The 25,056-nt window shown below is 44.4% G+C and overlaps 1 protein-coding gene across 1 annotated transcript in view; it reads left to right on the top strand.

The window, feature by feature from the left end:
- The window catches only part of LOC148442740 (kinectin-like), a gene marked incomplete at its 3' end in the record, with an annotated part of 175,896 nt that overhangs the window by 101,418 nt on the left and 49,422 nt on the right, over window positions 1-25,056 (top strand). The window contains exons 12-22 of the mRNA XM_088463544.1: window positions 64-215; window positions 1,309-1,377; window positions 2,311-2,348; window positions 3,586-3,676; window positions 5,333-5,401; window positions 5,996-6,033; window positions 13,823-13,913; window positions 19,654-19,722; window positions 21,196-21,227; window positions 22,806-22,896; window positions 24,984-25,052. Of these exons, the coding sequence (XP_088319670.1) occupies window positions 64-215; window positions 1,309-1,377; window positions 2,311-2,348; window positions 3,586-3,676; window positions 5,333-5,401; window positions 5,996-6,033; window positions 13,823-13,913; window positions 19,654-19,722; window positions 21,196-21,227; window positions 22,806-22,896; window positions 24,984-25,052 (809 nt within the window). The remainder of the gene's footprint in view (window positions 1-63; window positions 216-1,308; window positions 1,378-2,310; window positions 2,349-3,585; window positions 3,677-5,332; window positions 5,402-5,995; window positions 6,034-13,822; window positions 13,914-19,653; window positions 19,723-21,195; window positions 21,228-22,805; window positions 22,897-24,983; window positions 25,053-25,056) is intronic.

Raw genomic sequence — 25,056 nt, 5'->3', positions numbered from 1 at the left:
CATACCCCCCTGTTTTATATGTTATGTACTGCTTGTGCCAAGCATTGCCTGCTCCCTTCACAGATCTACAGACAAAGCTGATCTCCAAGGAGGCCGAAGTCCAGAGTCTCCACAGCAAACTCACAGACACCATAGTGACAAACCAGCAGCTGGAGCAGCGACTCATGCAGCTTATGGATGCTGGGCAGGATGGCAGCCTACAAATGCAGGTGCAGGTACTGTAGTTCAGGATGTTCACCTTCGTTTGCTGCTCTTTGTAAGGGTCAATGGCTCGCTTACAGACAACAATCTTTACTATGTGTGTATTGTCCTCAAAATGTTGTGTTGTTGCTGTTTACACTGAATGACTTAATGACAGATGTGTGAGGTCACTCAGGTTGGAGCATTGGTCTCATTGCAGGTGCCAGGAAATGTTCTGTTTACATGAGTGTGCCTTTTCACATTTTCTAATAGACCCACACTGACCTAGGTAGCCCCATCCAGTCATCTTTACACTCTCCATATTTATATCTAACGTAGCACGCACCTCCCAGTGAGTGGAGTCAATGTACTACATTGACCCAATGGTCTTTGTGTGTGTCCTTTTATCTCGTGTAGAGGCTTGGTGAAGTATTTGCTTATAGACCTCCGCAAATATTAACCCCTTGAGGACCCCTCTGGGTCATGGACAGCCATACGGAAAGCCCTGAACTACAACATCTAACCAGCATAAGTACACAATCTGACATCATGTCTTGGAGGACAGCTCAGTAACATCCCTTTTATATATTTTACTTTGAGACAGACTGCAATTGCTCTAGAAGCTGCTATTTTATATTTCGTATGTATTGTCAGTGACAGAGTATTTTGAGTCCCAATAGGATGGATGTGTGGTGTGTATGAAAACTGTTCTGTGATTAAAACCTGCAAATGTGTTTGTGTGTGTGTATATGTATATATGTATGTATATGTATGTATATGTGTGTGTATATGTATGTATATGTGTGTGTATATATATATATATATGTGTGTATATATATATGTGTGTGTATATATATATATGTGTGTATATATATATATGTGTGTGTGTGTGTGTATATATATATATGTGTGTGTGTGTATATATGTGTATATATATATATGTGTGTATATATGTGTATATATATATATATATAATTTATTTACACACACACTCTGGTTTATATTGGGAAACCCTTGTTTTGGTCCTTCATTGCCAATAGCCTAAACTGGTCAGGGCAACTTTGATTACGTATGGCTCCTTCTCTCTATACAGCACAAGTCACTCTTGTTTTCTCTCCTTTATGTAAGGATCTGGTGAAGCAAAATGAAGCACTGCATGTTCAGATTCAGAAATACCATTCTCAGATGCAAGCCCAGGTAAAGAGACTACCAATTAACTTCAGTATCATAGGAGCAGATTTTGGTAGTGGATAATAAGTTAAAATGAAATACTTGAAAATAGTCTAAGGACCCCTAAGTAATCTAAATATCCATTACCATTATAGAGCTTAGTGACCAGGCTTATTATCTCTCTTGTCCCTTCATATGAGATTTAAATTCACCTCTCTGATTGCACAAAATGCTCTCTTTATTCCATGTCTCCTTCTCTGGTACTGGTAGCAGACCATTCTGGGGAGTATGCATCTCAGCACGCATCTAATGGGGTTCACACATATGTGAATGATTGCCGCAATTCCCAATGTTGGATTTCCCTGATTTACTGAGTCTGACCCAAAAATTATCGGGAATTTTAGCATGCAGAATTTCCCTGGTTCCCAGACTGATCGCCGAACATCGATGTATTGGGGATTTGCAGCGCTGATTTATGGGCCCCTTTAAATCTAGTTGAGTCTTGCAGTAATTGCTACACATCTTTATTATGTTCACCAGATGTGTTCAGGGGATGTAGTTATTATCCTGGCTGTCAGAATGCCAACGCCGGCATGCCGACAACTGTCAGAGTCCCTGGGCCGGCATTTGATCGCTGGCATCCCAACAGTAACTATTGGGGTCAGGGTGAGGATTAGGGGTAGATTTAGGCACTAGAGGGGAGGGAGATTAGGTATAGGCACTGGGGGGGGAGGGTTAGGTTTAGGCTGCAGGGAGGGGAAGGAGAGAATGCTTACCTCCTTCTGTCGGGATTGCGATCCTGTCGGGAAGCTGGCGTCGGGAATCTGACCCCCGGGTTCCCGAGCGTCTGCATCTCGTACCCAACCCGTTTTCAGTTGTCCCTTCAGGTCTTCATCCTGTAAGTAGAATATAATGGTCCATACTGATTACAAACATACCTGTGTGTGTTTTCTTTTCCAGTCTTCTGCTTCAGTCAGAGTGGATGAACTGCATAAAGCGTAAGTTTTAGTACAATATTATTCTGACAGATTGAAGCATGTTGTCACCTTTAGTTCAAGGATAAAATTGCACATCATCAAATGGGTTCCACAGCCTGTTATTGCAGAAAAGATCCTGAATGATTGAATCGGTGTCTACTTTGGTCACACACGTAAGTGTTCTGGCCAGAGCTAAGCATCTGGATATCTTCCGGTTTTTATTGGCGCCTGTCATTCATTTGACGCTCGATCCCAAAAGCTGACACTGGTTCGGCATTCAGGCTGTTTGGTGCACACTCCTGATGTCTCTCTTCAGACTGGCAATGCTTTGTCTCCCAAAACAAACGCAGATCTTACAGCTGGGTACACAGTTGAACAACCCGGTGATCTTGCGGCTGTCCGTTCTGATATATTGTGTCCGCGTACACAATGCGCCATACGATGATACGATATATCATTACAGGATTAATGTTACCACATCACACAATGCATATGCCATCTGTCGTGCTACACATCAGATGGGACGATGTAGTGTGTATAAAGGATAGATTAGGTGTACACCCTATATGATGGTCGTGCAGATTGGTCGCGGACTGCAAGATTGCCCAATATATCTTATAGTGTGTACCTGGGTTAAAAAATTTGGTGGAAGTTAAAAGCAATCTGAAATGCCTGCCAGATTCTCCTGCTCCCTGGCCATGTAGCGTGCTACCCCCAACATGCTGCCAGTGGTAGATCACATGAACATGTAGTTTTACCCCACAATTTTCGCCAGTTATCATTGATCGAGGTGTTTGGGCCACATTACCAGATGTGGGCAGCCTTTGCCTGCTGGATGACACTGCAGGATCCTGGCCGCTTTAGATAATGTTCCCACACAAATACGAAACCCCTGTTGTGTAAACATTTACATACAGGAGTGAGTTTTGTTAGATGCTACTTGTTTTGGATGAACGTGCATATTAGATTTACAGCGATTAGTCTTGGTAGTTTATTTCCCAGTAATGATTTGCTGTCAGTCAGTCCTGTGACCCGTGTAGCATTTGTTCTGTAATGGGTTACATACATCAGTAATTAATTGGGGCAATTTTCCATGCTGCCGATGCCTGGGTTGGGTGATTGGCAAAATCCAACCTGTTGGACAATCTCGGTTTGGCGATTCCGACCTAAAAATGATAGGAATCGGCAGTGTCTCAGGGGGCTTTACTAGTGGAGACCTTCAGTATTAGAAATGTAACATTCCTTCATGTGTTTTTAGGATTGCAGAGAAGGATAAGGAGATGAAACAGATGGAGGAATCTTTGGCACTTGAACATGCTAATTTTGCAAACAGCGGAGAGGAGCTGAAGGTGATGTAAACATTAATGTTATTTTTGGTACTCTGTAGCACTGAGAGGCATCATGGTATGCTTCAGGGGCCACACCCTCTAACCTTTTAAAGGGCCGAACATTACCAATAATCTCCATAATAAGCTAAGGAAATATACTTATGAAAAGACACCCTATTTTTGGAAGGAAGTGTTAGAAGCTATAACAAGCAAATCTCACAGTACAGCAGTACAGCAGGAAGAAGTTGGGGGGGGCTGCAGGGGATGGCTCGTAGGGCCTCTTGCGGCCCATCACTGCCCTGTAGAGTCCTTGTGCCGCCTTTGTCCCACTTTACAGTGCTCATAGTTCATAGAGGACAAAATAAAGTAGAACTAAGTAGCCAGGAGTCGGGGAAGTTCTGCATCCGTTCACATCAATAGAAATGACTTAGAAAAGGTAGAAGACCCAGCAGTGATTTTTATTTATGCACATCTCCTGTCTGGCTCCTGAATATCACACATTGGAATCTATACGGAGTTTTGTTTAGCAATGGTGAGTGTCGGAAAAATCCCTAGATAAGAATTAACTATTTGATAAGTCTACTGGGTGAGGTCACCCACGTGTTCTGGTCCTACAGATACATTAGACACATTAACATTATATGTAATGTAAATATTTCAATGTATAGGGCAGAGGTTCCCAAACTTGGCCCTCAAGGCACTCTATAACTGGCCACACATCTAAAGATCATCTGTCCAACCAGCCAACTAGTTGATTGGTTGGAATGAAAATCTGGTAACTTATGAAGGCAAATCACCATGAGCAATTTGCTCCCAAACTCCGGAAAATGGACAAAAACTATTGTTTGAACAAATTGTTTAGATCAAAATTTAACAAACTTGTCTGACGACCATTTTCATTTGTTTTCTGGCACTTAGGAGCAAATTGCTGATCATCATTTACTCCCATACGTTACCAGACTTTCAATCCAACCAATCAACTAGTTGGAAGGTTAGACAAATAATCTTTAGATGTGTAGCCAGCTTAACTGTCCAGGTTATAAGGATATCCATGCTTGATCAAAGGTGACTTAATTAGCACCTCAGTCAATTTGATTTAACCGCCTGTGCTCAACCATGGATATATCTAAAACCTGAACTGTTGGGGTGTCTTGAGGACAGTGTTTGGGAACCTCTGGTATGGGAGCATTCAAGTTGCAGGAAAGTTCCGATAATCAGTAAAGGTGAAAAATCTGCTTACAGAGCTCAGCTGGACAATGGATCCATTTGTGTCACAAATAGAGGTGTCATATAATTATGTCCAGCATATGCTTTCTCTCTTTAGGAACTACATATGTTCTTTGTTCAGTAGGAGGAGGTTGCATATAGCTATGTCCAGCATATGCTTTCCCTCTTAGGTAAGCATCCTTGTTCCACATCAACCTACACGATGCTCGGGACTTGTGCTGCTGTTATCATTCTGGTGCTCTGATTGGCTCTACAGTCACTCACTCCATCTGTTATGCACCCGCTGTGTAACCACTTTTGAAGTAAGCATCCAATAAGTGCTCTGGTCTAGTCATATAATCTTCAACAAAACCAAAATAAAAAAAAAACAATATAAAACATTCTATCCTACAAATGCTGCCCGATGTAGGATTCCATTTAATCAAACAACTTACTTTGTTTTCATTGCAGGACTTAAGGAAACAGAACGAGTCGCTGAACATTCAGATTCAGAAATACATTTCACAAATACAGTCCCAGGTAAACGCTGAGATAAAGGTGTCACTGCCTTACAGAGGTCTCTAGCCTCCATATAAGAGAAATATACATGTGTCATTTTGTCAGATTATAGCATAACTCTCCAGACACGTACACGTCAGTTAGCCAGCCTTTCTCAACTGAAGCAATAGTAGCACTATGTACAGGCACTCCACTATTGGACAATTCTCTTGCTGCAGGAGAAGTTGGATGTTTTAGGGCAGCTGTCTCTTCTGCTAATAGCAGACGGTGGAACATTATATAGTTCTACGCAGACAGTGGAACATTAGATAGTTCTACAAAGACTAGTGTCTGCAGCCAATTCATTGCATTACCCAGTATTATCGCCTCAGTGATTTCACTATTTTGTAGTGAAAAGATGGACTGCATATTGGTACAACCCACAAAATGGCTGCCTCTGTAGACTATGGAAGCAGTAGCTCACTAATCAGAAATCAGGTTGTGCACTTAGTATTTTGCCAAAACCTGAACAGAATTCTGGAGTTGGTACATCAGGACTTTTTGCATGAATACTTAATGGCAGGGACTCTTATGTCATTTGTTTGGCAATGTTTACACCATATCTCTATCTCACAGGCTTCTGCATCGGTCCTTGTTGAAAGACTGCAGAAAAGGTATGTTTATCTGATGAGGAAATGAAGCCTGTTTGAATATGAAAATATGTGTAGTATTGCGGCTTCCTGTGCAGTACCGAGCATTATCTCCAGTTACTGTCACCTGTAGAAGTTATGCACCATTTTAATTCTGTTACCAAAACACATTCAAGTTGATGTTTTAAAGTAAAAATAGTTGTTCTACAAATTCCCCACTAATGACACAATTTCCTGTGTTTGAGGAGACACTTAAATAGTGGCCGATTCCAGTTTTCATTTTTCCGCAATGGAAACTAACATCATTGTCAGTGGATTTTTTATTTAGTTATGTATTTGGTTACTAGAGAAAGCTGATTGGTCAGTTTAAAAATTATTGCTTCCACTTTTCATTTAGCAGAGGCTCATTGTGTGTTTTGCATATCTGGGACACCCTGTGACACTCAGTGCTCTTGCCGTCACAGTTCCTGGAGTCTTGGACCAGTATTAGAATAAGCGCTGCCGCCTCACATAATAATAACTTTATTTGTTGAAGAGAGGCTATCTCCAGCGCTACCCTCCATGTCATTGCTTTGGGCCTTCTTTACTGCTCCAGAGTGCGGGAAGCTGTGACATGCTGGAGGAAAGGCAAAGGTGACCCAGTTTTGTATGGATCATATTCAGCTGGCTTATTCCAGGTGCCTCTACTAAGACAATCATGGGGCATGAGTTAATCAAGCAACCTCATTTTTCAAACAAAGGCACCAATCAGAAATGTAGTAAGTTCCCTTTAATATGAAATAGTTTTTGATGGTGTAAGTAATTGATCACATTTACGTACATAACTATTTCAGCCTGATTTACAAAGAAAAACAAAATTACAGCCACAAAATCAGCAGTAGTACAAGCTTGCAGGCATGTTTGACTTAATTCTCTTTACCCACAGTGCCTAAAAGATTATTGCTGCCACCTAATGCTTTGGTTTAATTTATTGATGTATCTCCTGTGCCATGAATATGTAGATATGGAGAGAGAGCAATCCATGCCACACGTCATTTTCAGCCTTACTTGTGTTGGTCAGTGATTTTTCCAGTATTCACTACTATGTGGAAGAAGAGCTGATAAAGACTTGTGAACATTTAAAGACTATGGGGTATGTTTACTGAAGTGCGGGTTTTTAGAAGTGGAGATGTTGCCATAGCAACCAATCAGATTCTAGCTATTATCTTCTAGAAGATGCTAGATAAATGATAAGTAGATTCTGATTGGTTGATATGGGCAACATCTCCACTTCTAAAAACCCGCACCTTAGTAAATATACTCTTCTTAGTAATGCATTGACCTTGTGGACAAAGCTTGTTGCCAATGTCAACCAGTCATATAATCGCCTTCTTTAGACTTGATGAAAATATATCTTGTTGTGTTTGCATAAGGATTACAGTAAGGGCTGCACAATCTGCATTACATAAGGTTAAAGCAGGGGTTCCAAAACTCCGCCCTTATAGTACATGTTTTACTGATATCCATGCTTGAGTGCATGTGACTTGATTAGTACCTCAGTAGTTTGATCTAACCATCTGGATTCAAGCATGGATGTCCTTAAAACCTGGACTGTAATGGTGGAGTTTGGGAACCTATGGGTTAAAGTATAACTGCACTTGTCACTAAAAAAGCATTTCAGCTATAGAACAGTGTTTTTCATGTGCTCAGTATTATACGGCAGACTTGGCAAGGCTGATCTAAAGTGAGCATTATTGAGTATTTCTACTTCAGGGTCCATAGGGTATCCACAGGATACCTTGGGGTATAGGTGTGACGTCAGTCGCAGGGCACCAAAGAGTTAAGCTTTCAGCCTCCCAGGATGCACTAGGTCCCCCTCCTATACCCCGCCCCCGGGCCAAGGCACCTCAGTTTAGTTTGGTGCCCGGCCGGAGTCGGGTGCACCTGTTGGAGTGGGGGCTAGAAGAGCCCCTGAAGCTTTTTCTTCAGTGCAGCTGTGGCTGCACATCTGGATGTACAGCATGGACAGTCAGTCCTGACGTCCATGCTGTCTTCCCTACACCCCGCCGGTACCAGAACGCCGGTACTGATCCGGGGATGCTGGTGGGCGTCTGGGGTCACAGCTAGCGGTGACCCCAGATGCTCCGGACCATGGCCGGATTCAAGGGGGACAGAGGTAAGCGGTGGGTCCCCGCTGATCACATGGTCCTAAGTCCCCAGGCAGGGGGCTCCCTGGGGACTGGCTGCAGCGTGGAGCCAGGCGACCAACCTGCGCTTCCACTACCCCCTGGGACAGCGGACCGCAGCAGAGCGGTAGCGCTGCGGCGTCCCAGGGGTTAAATGCATGCCAGGGGAGCGCGCCTTCCCTGTCTCACAGCCGGCGCCTCCCCCGCTGCACACAGCCCTCTCTGCATGCTGCCGACTGGTCCTGTGGCAGCGCTCCTCCCCCAGGCCAGCCTCCTCTCTGCTCCTCGGCGGCCATCTTCTCCAGAACGCATGGTGAACGCTGCTGGAAGCGCTGGACGGAAGCATCGTGGTCTGGGTCCCCCCGCATACCTCTCCTCCGCTGTGGCTCAGGTCTGTGTATGCAGCGCTGTGTCCTACCAGGCCCTGTGTCTGTGTAGTTGAGTAATCAGCGCTGTTAGTGCAGGAATTGTTATTTCTCTGCATTGTATGTGACTGTGCTAGCGCTGCTGCCTGTAACTTTTCTTCTCTAAACTGTCAGCTTTATTACTGTCCCTGTTCTTCTGCTAAAGCCCTTGCGGTGCGGTGCTGCAGGGTGGTCTCTCGCCTATTTAATACTTAATTGGTGAGAGAGGTCACATACGTGGTGCCATCATGTCTGAAAGTGATTTTCCCCTCCGGCTACAGTGTACCACGTGCAAAGTACCGTTAGCGGAGGGGGAGGGTAGCGCGGAGGGCCTTTGCCGGCAGTGTTTGTCCATGGCGCGGCCTATTACGGTTACAGCACCGGTACAGGAGCCGCCCTGGGCTTGTTTCGCTCAGGCGTTAACAGCTTTAGTGGGCCAGTTAGCTCTGCAGCCCGCGTTTACTCCGAGGGGTTTGTCCCAGCAGTCTGTGGTGTCGTCACCCATGCAGGGGTTCCCACGACAATTGGTGGTACCCCACAGTCTCCCTATTTCCCCGCTCCCGGGTTCTCAGGAGCCAGCGTGGGTTAACTCCCTGACGAGTTCTGTACAGCACTTGTCGGATGTGTTGCAAGGGGAGTCTGTGATGCGGCCTCATAAAAGGCCGGTGGCGTCTCTGTCCGCTCCTTATGAGGATGACGAAGGGACGTCTGATGATGGGGAGATTCTGGATCCTTACGATCAGGAACCTCTCCATACTAAGGACGCTGATGCTAAGTCCAAAGTATATATTCCTGGACTTATTCGGGCGGTCCGCACAGCCTTGGTGATTGAGGACGAAGTTCCCCCAGCGGCTAAATCTAAGTATGCCTTTTTCAAAGATGTGAAGGGCGATGCCACAGTCTTTCCTCTTTCGGGTCAGTTGGTGGACCATTTAGAGGAGGCGTGGAAACAACCTGGCAAAAGATACCAGCCGCAGAGACGCCTGGCGGTGGCTTATCCGTTCGCGGATAATTATTTTGCTAAGTGGGAATCCCCTCCACAGGTGGATTCTCACGTGACCCGTCTTGTCCGTAGTCCCACATTGCCGATGCCATCCATGTCCTCCCTTAAGGATGCTACGGACCGCAAGGTAGAAATCTGCCTGAAGTCCGCTTATTCCCTTGCAGAGGGGGCAGCACGGCCGGCTATGGCCATTTGCTGGGTTGCCAGAGCGATGGAGCGCTGGGCGGATTCATTAGAGGCTTCTTTTGAATCCGACTGTCCGGCCGAACAGGCGGAGTTGATTGGCAATCTCCGTGATTCGGCCACCTACATCAACGAGGCGGCTCTAGACATTAGTACTCTGGTGTCTAGAATTTCTTCAGCAGCGGTAGCTGCTCGTCGCACCTTGTGGCTGCGATCCTGGAAGGCGGACGCAGATTCCAAGAAAGGTCTGGAAGCGTTGCCGTTTACCGGAGAAGTTCTCTTCGGTCCGGATCTGGATAAGATTGTGGCCACGCTGGCGGCAGCCAAATCTGCTTCTCTCCCGTCGGCCGCTGCTCCTTCTGGTTCGGGACCATCGTCCTTTCGGTCATCTAGGGCCCAGGGCAGGCCCAAACCACAGTCGTTTCCTCGACAGGCTGGCCCTAAGAAATCGGTCAAGCCCCGGAAGCAGGCATGGAGTACCAGACGTCCGGCCCCCAAGCCAGATGACAAGCCTGCGGCCTGACGGTCCGGGCCTCCCTTTGGGGGATCCCAGGGTGGGAGGCCGCCTGCTACAGTTCGCCCAGTGTTGGTCGACCACTACGACAGACACTTGGGTTCTGGAGGTGGTTTCCCACGGATACGCCCTCTCCTTCCGGCACAGACCCCCGGCTCGCTTCTTCACCACGGGTCTCCCATCAGACCGGAACAAGGCTACGGAGCTGCGGAAGGTATTGCACACTATGCTCCAGGCTGGAGTTATAGTGGCTGTTCCATTCTCCCAGAGGGGCCAGGGTTTCTATTCAAATCTATTTTTGGTACAGAAACCCAATGGGTCATATCGTCCGATTCTCAACCTCAAAGCACTCAACAAGTCTTTGCGGGTCCCGAAGTTTCGGATGGAGACCCTACGGTCCATCATTCTGGCGCTGGAACCTGGGGACTACTTGGTGTCATTGGACATACAGGACGCTTACCTGCATGTCCCTATTCTTTGGCGCCATCAACAGTTCCTCAGGTTTGCAATCCGCAGCGACCACTTCCAGTTTCGGGCGTTACCTTTTGGCCTGGCAACAGCACCACGTGTTTTCACCAAGGTGATGGCGGTCATGGCGGCTTCTCTGCGGCTGCAGGGAGTCCGCATGTTGCCGTATTTGGACGACCTGTTATTGGTGGCAGGATCTCCAGAGCTCCTGTTACGCCACTTGGACCTGACCATTGCACTGCTGCAACGGCACGGCTGGCTAATCAACTGGCAGAAGTCCACTCTAATCCCGTCTCGGAGGATTCTGCATCTTGGAGCCTTATTGGACTCGGGACAGCAAAGGATCTTCGTGACGGAGGACAAGATCTCTGCTTTACAGTCAAGGGTGCGCAGTTGCCTGCACAGCCGCCGGGTGTCCTTACACTCGGCGATGAGGTTACTGGGCTCCATGGTGTCGGTGTTCGACATGGTGGAATACGCCCAGTTTCACTCCAGACCTCTGCAGCACCTGATCCTGTCCAAGTGGAACGGGCTGCCTCAGTCTCTGAAGTCCCAGACGATTGTGCTCACCCAGGAGGTTCGCCTGTCCCTTGCGTGGTGGTTACAGACGACCCACCTCAACAAGGGACGTCCGTTCTGGGTTCCAAATTGGGTCCTGTTGACAACGGACGCCAGTCTTCGGGGCTGGGGAGCAGTTTCGGGTCCACACTTGTTCCAGGGCAGGTGGACGCCGACAGAAGCGGAGCTTCCAATAAATATCTTGGAACTCCGTGCGGTCTTCAATGCTCTCCAGCAGGCACAGCGGTTTCTCCAGGGTCGCCCGGTGCAGGTCCAGTCGGACAACGCTACCACCGTGGCCTACATAAACAGGCAAGGAGGAACTCGCAGTCGGGCGGCTCTCGTAGAGGTCTCTCGGATCCTGGTTTGGGCGGAGCGCAATCTTCCGGCCATATCAGCGGTCTTCATCCCGGGAGTGCTAAATTGGGAGGCGGACTTTCTAAGTCGCCAGGACGTTCATCCGGGGGAATGGTCCCTGCACCCGGACGTTTTTCAACTACTGGTGGACAGGTGGGGTCTTCCAGAAATCGACCTCATGGCGTCCCGGCACAACAACAAGTTGCCGGTGTACGGGTCTCGCACAAGAGACGAAGGGGCGTCTCTGGTGGATGCTCTGTCCGTCCGGTGGACGTTCCGGTTCGCATACCTGTTCCCTCCGGTCTCCCTTCTTCCACGGGTAATCCGGAAATTCAAACAGGAAGGAGGGACGCTCCTGTTGATAGCTCCCGCGTGGCCCAGACGGCACTGGTTCTCAGACCTTCAGGGTCTGTCCGTGGACAGTCCTTTGCGGTTGCCGCTACGACCGGACCTTCTGTCTCAGGGTCCTTGCCTTCACCCGGACCTGACTCGGCTGTCTTTGACGGCGTGGCTGTTGAGACGGCCATGCTGAGGTCCCGGGGGTTTTCCAGCTCTGTGGTGCGTACCATGTTACGAGCTCGGAAACCGTCTTCCGCGAGGATATACCATCGCGTGTGGCATACGTTCTTCCAGTGGTGTCGACCGAGAGGTTATGCACCGCGGGAGTTTCGTCTGTCTCGGATTCTCGCCTTCCTGCAAGCGGGACTAGATCATGGGCTTCGCCTTGCTTCTTTGAAGGTACAGGTTTCGGCCCTATCTGTCTGGTTTCACCGTAGGATTGCTACAATCCCGGATGTGCGCACCTTTATGCAGGGTGTTCTCCGCATTCAGCCGCCCTTTGTTCCACCTGTGGCGCCTTGGGATTTGGCTGTGGTCCTGAGGGCTCTCCAAGGACCGCCGTTTGAACCACTGGGCTCAGTGGATCTTAAATGGCTAACAGCTAAGACTGTTTTCCTTCTGGCCATTGCTTCGGCCAGACGTGTTTCTGAGTTAGGGGCTCTTTCTTGTAGACCCCCTTTCTTGGTTTTTTATGGGAACAGGGCAGTGCTCCGCACTCGGCCCGAGTTTCTTCCCAAAGTTGTTTCCCAGTTTCATGTTAACGAGGAAATAGTTGTTCCGGCCTTTAACTCACCGGGTCTTTCCGTGGGTGAGGCCTCTTTGGATGTTGTGCGGGCCTTAAGGACTTATGTTGACCGCACTTCTTCGTTTAGGAAGTCGGACGCTTTGTTTGTCCTCTATGGCTTCCGTAAAAAGGGTTGGCCTGCTTCAAAGCAAACTTTGGCAGCCTGGATCCGTATGGCTATTTCTGAAGCTTATCTTCATGAAGGCCTACCGGTCCCTCCTTCTCTGAAGGCTCATTCCACTAGGTCTGTGGGTCATTCGTGGGCAGCTCGACGTGGTGCCTCGGCAGTTCAGATCTGCAAGGCTGCTACGTGGTCTTCTGTCCATACCTTCGTGAGGTATTACAGGTTTGACACCTTCGCCTCTCAGGATTCTTCCTTCGGGCGGCGGATTCTCCTTTCTGCACAGGAGCGTCCCCACCCTTAAAGGATACTGCTTTGGGACATCCCCAAGGTATCCTGTGGATACCCTATGGACCCTGAAGTAGAAAATATGAGATATGGTAAGAACTTACCCTTGTTATCTCTATTTCTACGAAGTACATAGGGTTCCACAGGACTCCCGCCCTGTCGCACCTGTGCTGCAGATGGGCTTTGCTCTGGTCACCGGTTTTCCGTCTCCCTCTGGTGAGAATGTGAATCTTGTATGTGTCCAGATCTTTGTTCTCTCTCTTCCTTCTCCTCCTCCGGCCTATGGCTTGGTAACTAACTGAGGTGCCTTGGCCCGGGGGCGGGGTATAGGAGGGGGACCTAGTGCATCCTGGGAGGCTGAAAGCTTAACTCTTTGGTGCCCTGCGACTGACGTCACACCTATACCCCAAGGTATCCTGTGGAACCCTATGTACTTCGTAGAAATAGAGATAACAAGGGTAAGTTCTTACCATATCTCATATTTTTGCTGGTATTTCCAGTTCTGAAGATCTATCTTCAAGAAGCTGGTATTGTTACATATAGTATCAGAGTTCCTTGTCTTTATGGTGCAGTATTAGTGGTGTTTGAGGGCTGTGCAAGTAATGGGGGGTGTTTTATTGTCCTTGCAGCATTGCAGAAAAGGACCAGGAGATAAAGCATGTGAAAGATGCAGTTGCACTTGAACAAGCCAATTTTGCAAATACTGAGGAGGAACTAAAGGTAATATCCATGTAATATCCAACATTGGACTGTTTTCTTGTTTTTTTTATTCTGTCATCTTAAAAATAGTATTTATGCATCCTAAAGTACATTTGTGCCTGGATGCTATAGTCTTCCTCAACCCTTGGACACTTCATCACTTTTAGCCATGGTGAGCGTTTTTTAAATGAGTCATCTAATACTGAAATCCTGCAGTCCAGAGCTGCTCCTGATTTGTCTGTACACCCTGGGCCTGTAACAGTCCAGTGATGCACTCGTGTCTTAAAGCTGCATGACTGAAACTGGTTGTTGATGGGTGCAACTCTCCTCTGCTTCCTAAGTAGATGACAGGAACGCATCTATCGAAATGTGTTTTAATATATTGTCAGTCACCGAGTACTTTTTTTTTATGTTTTTGAAATCAGGGTGAACAGAAGCCAGTTAGTAGAGATGGGTAAAGCAATTCAGCTATACTTCAGACTTGCTGTAAAAAAAAGTGAATTAACCAATCGATAGAGATTCACCAATAAATAACGTCCAATATCGCAAAAGCTTCATATCTAGGGGAAATGTTTGTCTATGTTCTCTGTTAGATTATGTGACAAATACTATTTGTAGCACAGACTGCTTTCTAGTTGTGTACACATTGCATTTACTTGTTACGCAGCATTATCTGATTTATGTTTCCACCTTGTTGTATTTTATTTTTACACATTTTCAAAATACATAAAACAAATCTTGAATTCCCACATAAAGTGCAGTAGTTTTTATACAGTTGTGTATACTTATTACTGTGCTCTATTAGAGTGCCATAGATTTATTTGGTATTTTGTTTTAGATTTTGTCTTTAGCTTCAGTATTATCCTTGATAAAATGTTAGTGACTTATTATAGCCTAGCATTTTTTATTTCTGTCATATTGTACAGCCATGGCCAAAAGTTTTGAGAATGACACAAGTATTGGTTTTCACAAAGTTTGCTACTTCAGTGTTGTTGGACCTTTTTGTCAGATGTTACTATGGTATACTGAAGTAACATTGCAAGCATTTCATAAGTGTCCAAGGCTTTTATTGACAATTTCATTAAGTTTATGCAAAGAGTATTTGCAGTGTTGACCCTTCTTTTTCAAGATCTCTGCAATTCGCCCTGGCATGCTGTCAATCAACTTCTTGGCCACATACTGACTGATGGCCGCCCATTCTTGCTTAATCAATGCTTGGAGTTTGTAACAATTTGCGGGGTTTTGTTTGTCCAGCCGCCTCTTGAGGATTGACCACAAGCTCTCAATGACATTAAGGTCTGGGGAGTTTCCTGGCCATGGACTCAAAATTTAGATGTTTTGTTCCCCGAGCCACTTAGTTATCACTTTTTCCTTATGGCAAGGTACTCCATCATGCTGGAAAAGGCATTGTTCGTCACCAAACTGTTCTTGGATGGTTGGGAGAAGTTGCTCTTGGAGGATGTTTTGGTACCATTCTTTATTCATGGCTATTTTCTTAGGCAAAATTGTGAGTGAGCCCGCTCCCTTGGCTGAGAAGCAACCCCACACATGAATGGTCTCAGGATTCTTTACTGTCATGTAAAGTCATGAATAAAGAATGGTACCAAAACATCCTCCAAGAAAAACTTCTCCCAACCATCCAAGAACAGTTTGGTGACGAACAATGCCTTTTCCAGGATGATGGAGTACCTTACCATAAGGCAAAAGTGATAACGAAGTGTCTCGGGGAACAATAGATCTAAATTTTGAGTCCATGGCAGGAAACTCCCCAGACCTTAATCATATTAAGAACTTGTGGTCAATCCTCAAGAGGTGGATGGACAAACAAAAACCCACAAATTCTGACAAACTCCAAGAATGGGCGGCCATCAGTCAGTATGTGGCTCAGAATTTGATTGACAGCATGCAGGGCGAATTGTTGAGATCCTGAAATAGAAGGGTCAACACTGCAAATATTGTCTCTTTGCATAAACTTAATGTAATTGTCAATAAAAGCCTTGGAAACTTATGAAATGCTTGTAATTGTACGTCAGTATACCATAGTAACATCTGACACAAAGCTCTAAAAACACTGAAACCGCAAACTTGCCTTGGCTACTTACTGTACGATTATACAGCCAATATGCTCATATGGAATAAATAAAAAAAAGATGTGTTGGAAGCAGGAAAAATGGGAAAGCCTAAGGATCTGAGCACCTTTGATAAGAGCCAAATTGTGATGACTAGACGACTGGGTCAGAGCATCTACAAAACGGCAGCTCTTGTTGGGTCTTCCCAGTATGTAGGAGTTAGTACCTACCAAAAGTGGTCCAAAGAAGTACAACAGGGGCGTGGCTCACATCCCATGACTTAGTCATTGATGGCTTCTGTTTTCTCTTATCGAACATAGCCAAGATAGAATACCATCTAATTGCAGACCACGTGTGCTGCTGATGTTGTGGCAAGTTATTACTTTGTAATTAGATAAGAGCATATCTTGTACTTTTACTTTTAAAATTAAACTGCTTGCTAACCTACTTCAATTTATTGATGTGTGCAAAATTCTCTGTTTAAGCACATGAGCTAAAAGTGTGGTACTTGTCCAGACCACAAAGCAAACAGTTTATTCATTCCATTATCAGATGTCCTATTTCTAATCTATAGATGTTATCCCATGCTCAAATTGATAATTTATGCAAGCCACAGTTTCATTTGCAGTGTGGGATTTGTGATCCCAATGTAAGTTTGCTGGACTTTTTCCCAGTTTTTCATTAGACAGTGTGGAAACCAATAGTAATGAAGATAGTGATGATAGCCAAGGACCGTGATGATGACAATGGTGTGGAATTTTTTTGGAGGACTCTTATACTGGTATGCAATCGGGAAGCCGACTGCCTAAATACCGGCAGCCGGCTTCCCGACTGTCATATCCCGGCAAGGGTGATATGCTGGGCGTCTAGATGTAGTGATGCCGGGCGCCCGGCATCCCGATCGTAGTGATGCTGGGCGCCGCGAGCGGACAGCCGCAGGGGGGGTAAGGTTAGGTTTAGGGCTCCTGGGGGGGCTTATGGTTATGTACCCCCCCGGGAGGGTTAAGGGTTAGGCTAGGGGGAGGGAGGGTTAGGCACCCCCCCCGGGGGACTAAGGTTTAGGCAGCGGGGAAGGGGGTTGTTAGGGTTAGGCACTTGGGGGGGAGGTTAGGGTTAGGCACCCCTAAGGAGGGTTAGGGTTAGGTTAGACAATACTTACCTATCCACGATCGGGATTTCCAGCGCTGTCGGGCTTCTGCTGCCGGGATCTCTGCTGATGTCGGGCTGCCGCCGCCGGGAATTCATACCAATTCCCTTATACTAACTGCTGAGTGGGGAAATTCCTATACTAGCCATAGTCACAAGTTATGACATGAACCTGAGTACAGACACTTTTCTGTTGGTAACAACATTGATGTAGACAGGTAGAGCTTAAGTTGAAACATAATTGTGATTAGGTACATTCCGTATCTCTGTTTAACAGCAAATTAGTTCTGGAAATGAGACGCCACTAATTTCGAAGGTATAGTGTTCATTACAGCTGGTAATGGAGAGCGATCTCAGTTGTCTCCTGCAAAGATTTACTCCGGTTGCTGAGGTCTTCTAGTGTCAGAATCGACTTCCAGTACAAGTTCAGTCCCTTATTGAACAGCTTGTACATATTCATCCTAATTAGCATTGTATTTCCATCTGCATTGTTGGATTAGGATTATCGTTCTTTGCCAACATGAACTAGTAACCTTTCATGTACACAGCTGGCACTGTTGTTATATGCTCAGTGTCTCTTAAACTATTTCCAAAGCGATGACTTTTGGCTTGCAGTATCAGTATCACTTGTGTGCTGCTAGATTGGCCAAGTAACTTTTGATTATCTTGCAGAGTGGGTGTTTCATCTACTAGCATGAGCAGAAATTGGTAAACACTCTCCAAAATTGGTTGTCTAATGTACTTAAGTCTCTGTCCTCACTGATTACAGACATGAATTTACATTGTGTACAGTTGGCAATGGTTTGCCACCCCAGGTCTATATCTATATATCTATATCTATATATATCTATATCTATATATATATATATATATAAAGTTTTCCCTAAATAAGTTTAAGGACGCATCAGACTTTGCTTTATGCCAGTCATTTATTAGATGCACGTTTCTTCGTTGCTTGCACGGTTTGCTGTGTTACACAATGCCCCACGTGTGGCTGCCTTGGCATCTTTGCCCATACCAGATTTTGGTTTTTCACAGAGAAGATCACTGTCATGCTAATTTCATCTCAACATAATTGGCAATGGGATGAGAGTAAATCCACATCATCCATATGAGAAGAACTATAACCGAACAGCATCCTTATCCTTCATCTCATGCACATGTGATACTACCATTTCACCTGTTATCACCTCTGCTAGGACCTGAAGCTGTTTTTTCCACAAAGGTGTAACTAAATAAGGAAAGCTGTGTGCTGGTACGTCATACAGGGGTAGAGGTGCACAAGTTTCACTGTCAGCATGGCCTAGCCAGGCAGCCGTTTAATGTGCTGGACCCATATCTGCCAGCCATTAAGAGATTTTGGGTGGTTACTTTTCCTTACTTCATGCAAGTCGTCATTATCTATTATAAAGTAAATGACTGTTGTTACATGTAAGCTGGTTTTCCATCTTCACTGTGAAAAGGAAAATGACTCATGAGGGGTGGACAGACTGGTGATTAGTACAGAAGAATGTGTCTCTGCTAGTCAGTGCCCTGCAACATATTACCTATTGCTATCTCAATGTATTCACTGTATATATATATTCCTTTAAATACCTAATGGTACTAATGAGTAGCACAGAAAATGACAGTTGTGCTGCCGCTCTCAGTGCGGCCTGTAAGTCGGCCGCAAGTATACTTACACTGCATGCACGGAATTCAGTGCGGATATTTGCCCGAATGCCGGTGTGCACGCATCTATGCAACCACACCGCCACTATCCACATGCAGTTGTCATTATCAGCACACACTTGCACCAGCATGTACTTGTGCATCTGAAATCGGACTGATTTCTGCATGCCCACAACTCTGCACGTGGGTATATAGTTAGAATAGTTGGCTACGCAAACACCCCATTACCACCCAGTTGTGCTTATTCAGCCACAAGTGGATATGCCTCTGAGATGCATGTGACCAAGAATTGCGCGTAGATCCGTACACTCAGTGACGCAGGGCTGAAAATTGCATGCTCCATCGGCAAAATGCATTTACATGCACCGCTGCATCAGATCCAAAGTATATTCAGTAATGGGCCTCTTTGATGTAAACCACTTTTTGGATTTTCATTTTGAAACCTATGATGGTGGTGAATAGATAAAATAACATGGATTTGAAAAGGTCGCCCATAGTTAACAAAGATGCCAATTACTGTGATGATGTGCTCACTGTACTGCAGCAAAGTACCACCACTATTATAGGTGTTTTACATTGGACTGAATATATCCACTTTGAGATATGAACAGTAGGTCAGAGCACAGAGATTGCTTTTAGGGAGTGTCTAGCCATTGATCAGTGTGTGAACGAGCCTGTAGCTAGTACAGGCCTCACCAGTCATAAATAGTTCTCCTATCTAATTTATTGCTGCACTTCTTACACTGGCAGAATAATTATTGTCATATTACTCTAGCTAATGTTGTCCTCACTATTGAGGTTTGTATACATGATGTCACCACAGTCTCTCTGCATTTAGAACAGGAACGAGATTGATTTGGCTTTTGTTCTTGCAGACACTACAGAGAGAGAACATATCATTTAAGGCTGAACTACAGAAATTTCAGTTGACTCAGAATGAACAGGTAAGGAGAAATGCATCCTTTCAAGAAGCTATTATCTATAGTTTAAAATAAAGGACAGGTAGTTGCCCTCTCTTAAATCCTTATGAATGAGTAGTTCTTCCTGAGAGTGGTGCTGTAGATAGCAAGGAACGTGTTGCTCTAGGCCTCTGATGTGACTCTGCATGCAGTAAAGGTTGGTCCCTGCTCACGTAAGGACTGCAGGTCGCTGGTCACGTGTTTGGGATCCTGAATCTCTGAAATGTCTAGCTTGGTCTGTCACGGTCCTGCGGGCCGACCCTCAAGATAGGCCAATCTGAGAATCGCCGCCCGTGACTTTTACAGGTTACCTCAGCACATGTGGTTAACTAAACTGTAATGCTAAAGCATAAGGTGAGCTGCTGCTCTCACCTGCATACACAATTATCAATACTTAGAAAAATAGGTAACATGAGCCATATGAGACCTTGGGTCATAAAAACACAGATCCAGAACTAGAATTAATATTTAATTCAAGAATATCTTCAAAGGTTATGTACAAAAGTTACAAAGAATATAATAATGTTAAAGACAATCACACCGTTACTCACACTTTCCAGAAAATAAAATAACAAAGTGGGGAAACAAACCACTCTGATCACGTTGGATTAAATGGTTCTAGGATGAGGCCTTCCCAGTGACGATTAGGGATCATCTGTATCCTTCCATGGCCTCATGTAGAATGAACAATGGGCCAGGGTTGAGTCACATATTTATGCCTGCTTTTCCAGGCACCCCCCTCCCTGGAGGTGATTTTAACCCTTTTCAGCTCAGAGTGGATTGTCCAACTGTCTGAAGCTCAGGGTTTCCTGGCCACATGAGCAGGGGTTCTTTAATTACACATTCAGCTCTTTGAAGTTGGGAAGCAGGCTGAGGTCCATAAACATGCCCAGCGCCTAGGTGAAGAAATTCACACCTGCTGAGACTACCCTTGTAAACAACAATTTTTTTGACCACTGTTCCCAAACCGAACACGGGACTCTTAGTGACTGTTTTATCAAGGGTCTGGCCAGCTGTCCTATAATTTCCTCAGACACATTTCTTTTATGCCCTATACAGCGAGACAGGTTTATGGCTGACTCAGGAAGACAGACCTTCCTATAACCTCTCTTGCCCAGCTTCAAAAGGCTTGTCATCTTTCCACACATAAAGGATGCTACATAAATGTACAAGGGGAAATTATATGTTTTTACCAACACAATATCATGTGCAGTTATGCCCATGCTGATGTGAAATGAGCTTTTCCGCTACATGGTCCAATAAATATTCCTTTTTTTAAAAAATTCTGTTCTATATACACTCATCTTGAGCATTAAGATCTTATTGGTTATACTGTAAATGTTTAGCGATCGCTTTGATGGTATACACGTCCGCTTTTACTGTGTCTCTCCGTTTTGCATGTATAAATGATAAAACTCAATACAACTATATTAAGCAGTGTTATCGGTTCTGTTACAGGCTACTGCTGTTCTGGAGCAGCTGGAGAAAAGGTAAAAGCATCTATTCATTACATATATAACGCTGTCTAATTTCATTGGCTTCAGCGGTCATTCATACACAGGGTTTAGGATGGAAATCCCCTAGTCATGCTATGTTTTGGTCTTTTAAAGTACCTTTAAAGTTAAAATGCCAGTCGCTTTATATTTGAGATAGTAATTGTCACAAATCTACCTATAAAAGTTTCTTGCGCTTGCATGAACATAAAACACTCCTAATACAGATGTCTTATGCCTAATTGATCACCTCTGCATGGGCCTTTCTTATGTCTAAAATGAGCATTCCATTAGGAAAATGTAACTAGTAACCACAGAATTTTATGGGCCATGATTCAGAGATGGACGTTAATGCGAACACAGCTGCGAAAATATGCTGTTTGCAAATACCAACTGAGCATAAAGATGTCCACTGCTGCCTTCTTACCTGCGTGCGACAAGGCATACCTGCGTAAATATCGGTAATATCGATGCACATCGAGCGGCCATCTTGCCCTTGCGGCTGGTCTGACCAGCCATAGATTCTGCAGTTTTCCTCTCCCGCAGACGGCTCTCATGCTACGCAGGCAGTCGCTAATTTAAGCACGCCCATGAAACAAACACTCCCAACATTCTGTCCCTTAGTAACACTAAAATCAGTAAGAGCAGTGCCTGATTAACTAAACTTGAAGTCACACTTGGGAATTTAATGGGGGTTTGAGATTGACCCCAAATTCTTATTCACCTTCTCTGCAACAAGGTTATAGCTCCAAACATTGAATCTCCAAAGTTGCTTTCATATTAAAATTCACTGTATAGCTGTGTGCTAACAGTGGGAGATATTTACTGACATGGGTGCAAATATGCAGTTTACCACATCAGCTAATTGGTATTTGACTGGAATACCTTTTCTGCAGCTAAGAAGAAATGAATTGTGTTTGCTTGCTTGTAGGTTACTACCGTACACATCACACATTGGCATATCTGAATCTCGTGAGATGAGTGACCTCTACAGGCAGCACTGAGAAGTGTAGCTTTTCTTTAGCAACCAATTATGAATTCATGTTTTTATAAGTGTATAATATTTTTAAGTCTGCACACAGCATTGCAAAATATAACCTTTTACTTTTATCCTGATGCTATCCCATTCTGTTGTTTTTTTGAGAGCATTGTAAAGGACCTTTAGCTCTAAATATTGTTTATTTTAGTGTAATAATATTTTAACATGGCTTATTCACTAGAACCTAGTGAAGAGTAGACTGAATTCTTAAGAATATTCGCTGCCTACACTGTGTCTAACAGACGGGTGGACTTTTGTAGACTGAAGGTTCTGCTGTTAGCAGCCAGTGGACAGAAATGATCTATAGACTTCAAATAAGTAAATCAAGTTGGCATCAGGACTAAAATGTATACAATTCACTTCTTATTTAATCTTTGCTACTGTTTACTATTGTGTAACGAAGTTATTGGTTCTATACTGATGAAAGATCTCCTTTAACAGTGTGCATGAAATGTTATGTTAATGACATTGGTCAGTCTATAACTCCAGTAAGTGATAAAGAATAGACCTTGGTTAAATGACCGCCTCTCTTTCAGTGTTGTGGAAAAAGATGAGCAGATCAGAGCTCTGGAACTGAGACTTGAGGCTGAGCTTGTGAAAGTGACCAGTAGCATCGAGGAACATAAAGTAAGGGACACAATTGTCATCCTTTCTAGTGAACGGTGTATTCCCATGAGTTATAATTCAGTCTTTAACATGGCTGCCATCTACTGTTCGTAGGGTCCCGTACTCTAATGTCTTTGTGAACTATTGTCTTTTGTTTTAATTTTTTTTTCTGTGTAAGACGTTGTTTAAGCAAATTAAATATGTAATACTTTGTTCTCTAAGAGGATAACCTAATGGAGTTTATATATTTAATTGCACTTTTGTGCAGAGAATTTGCCTGGTTGTTTAGGGGCTAAAAATGGAGGGAAACTACTTATACAATTCTGGGAAAATATTAACAACATAATAGGTTTCAGATTATGGTTAACATGAGCTATTGATGTGTGTCCTTATATGTCTTCATTTGGCAATATGGCTTCAGCACCGGCACCTGCCAAACTGTGCAATGAGTAATACTATAATGTTGTGATATGTGTATGACCATTACCGCGAGGTAAGAATATCCATATCACACACAGCAACCCCAAAGCAATTGTTTTGTTTGAAGCGACAGGCATTTTCCTACACTTAATACCGTATAAACCAGGCTACTGTAGACTCCAGTAATATAATATGCTGGTTTGTAAAACAATCATTAGATTACATAGTACATAGCTTTCAAGGCTTGTGTAGTACAGTTATCCTTTATAAGGCTTGCACAGTATGGTTATCTCGTATAAAGTGTGTGCAGTACTGTTATTCCTTGTAAGGCTTGTGCAGTACAGTTATCCCTTGTAAGGCTTGTGCAGTACAGTTATCCCATGTAAGGCTTGTGCAGTACAGTTATCCCATGTAAGGCTTGTGCAGTACAGTTATCCCATGTAAGGCTTGTGCAGTACGGTTATCTCATGTAAGGCTTGTGCCGTACGGTTATCTCATGTAAGGCGTGCGCCGTATGGTTATCTCATGTAAGGCGTGCACTGTATAGTTATCTCCTGTTAGTCTTGAGCAGTACGGTTATCTTTTGTAAAACTTGCGCATTACAGTTACCCCTTGTAAGGCTCGCGCAGCACAGTCATCTTTTGTAAGGCTCACGCAGTATGGTTATCGCTTGCTTTACTGGTTGCAGTTTGTAAGTCTTGTGCTGTTGGATAACATTACTTCTGCATTTTAACAGGGGTATTCAATTTGGAGCGAAAATTTCGGAATCGATGACGTCATTGTCGCCGATTTCAATTATCCCCATATTCAATTTCAAAGACTTTTTGCAGGTTCGAAAAGTCTTTGAAAAAAAAACGGGGATAACTTTTCACCACTGAATAGGTGTCGAAAAAAAGTGCAGAATTGGGGTTTAGAGGTGCAGGCTTAAAAAAATAGCCTGCAACCCTGGGAATGTAATTTAAAAAGTAACTGTCAAAAAAAGTAAAAAAAAAAAATTAGGGACACCCCAAAAAAATAATTAAAAAATTGGGGTGAAAAAAAAAAATGGAAAAAAGTGTTTAAAAATAGGGAATTACTGTAGGTTCAGGGCTATTCTGTAAGTATGCGGCAGGTGTATTCTACAATAGGCTATTAGCGGCAGGTGCATTTTTGCAAAAATTTTTAAAAATTACTTTAGGGACATAAAAATATGCTAGTACCCAGTTTCATGTACCCCAAATTTGATGGAAACCACTTAAAAAAACGAAAAAAATAACCTAACTGCTCTTCTGCATCACTTCTTCAATGTCGGAAAAAAAAACACCTGCCACGGCTATTTAAAACCCCGACTTTCATTTGCAGGCTAAAACGGGGGTACCCATAGTGATCCCCCATGTTTTGACAGCTTTAGGGGGTACTACAATTTATTCCAGGTAAATCTCGTTTTTTTTTCGCCGATCCTTTTTTCGCCGGCTCCCGTTTTCGTAGCTTACGGGGATAAAGCGGGCGTGCGCCCGTACTTTATCCCAGGAAAATCAGCGATGTGGAGTGAAAAGTCCAGCACGGACTTTCCGCTCCAAATTGAATACGGCTGTAAGTGTTTTAAGGGCATGTGAAAGTTATCCGTTCAAAATATTTCTAAGTTCAAGAATCTTAGAAATAAAATCTAGAGAACACCGGACTAGTCTGATCCCCCTCATTTGTCTCAGTCTCTACAGAATATGAACAATGAGTTACAACTTCAGGTTCAGAAGTTGCAGGAACATTTTCTTGATCAGGTAA

This window comes from Taudactylus pleione, unplaced genomic scaffold, assembly GCF_031769625.1.
Source record: "Taudactylus pleione unplaced genomic scaffold, aTauple2 ptg001400l, whole genome shotgun sequence".
Taxonomy (NCBI): domain Eukaryota; kingdom Metazoa; phylum Chordata; class Amphibia; order Anura; family Myobatrachidae; genus Taudactylus; species Taudactylus pleione.
The sequence above is the reverse complement of the archived record's forward strand: the minus strand, read 5'-3'. Positions and strand labels throughout refer to the sequence as shown.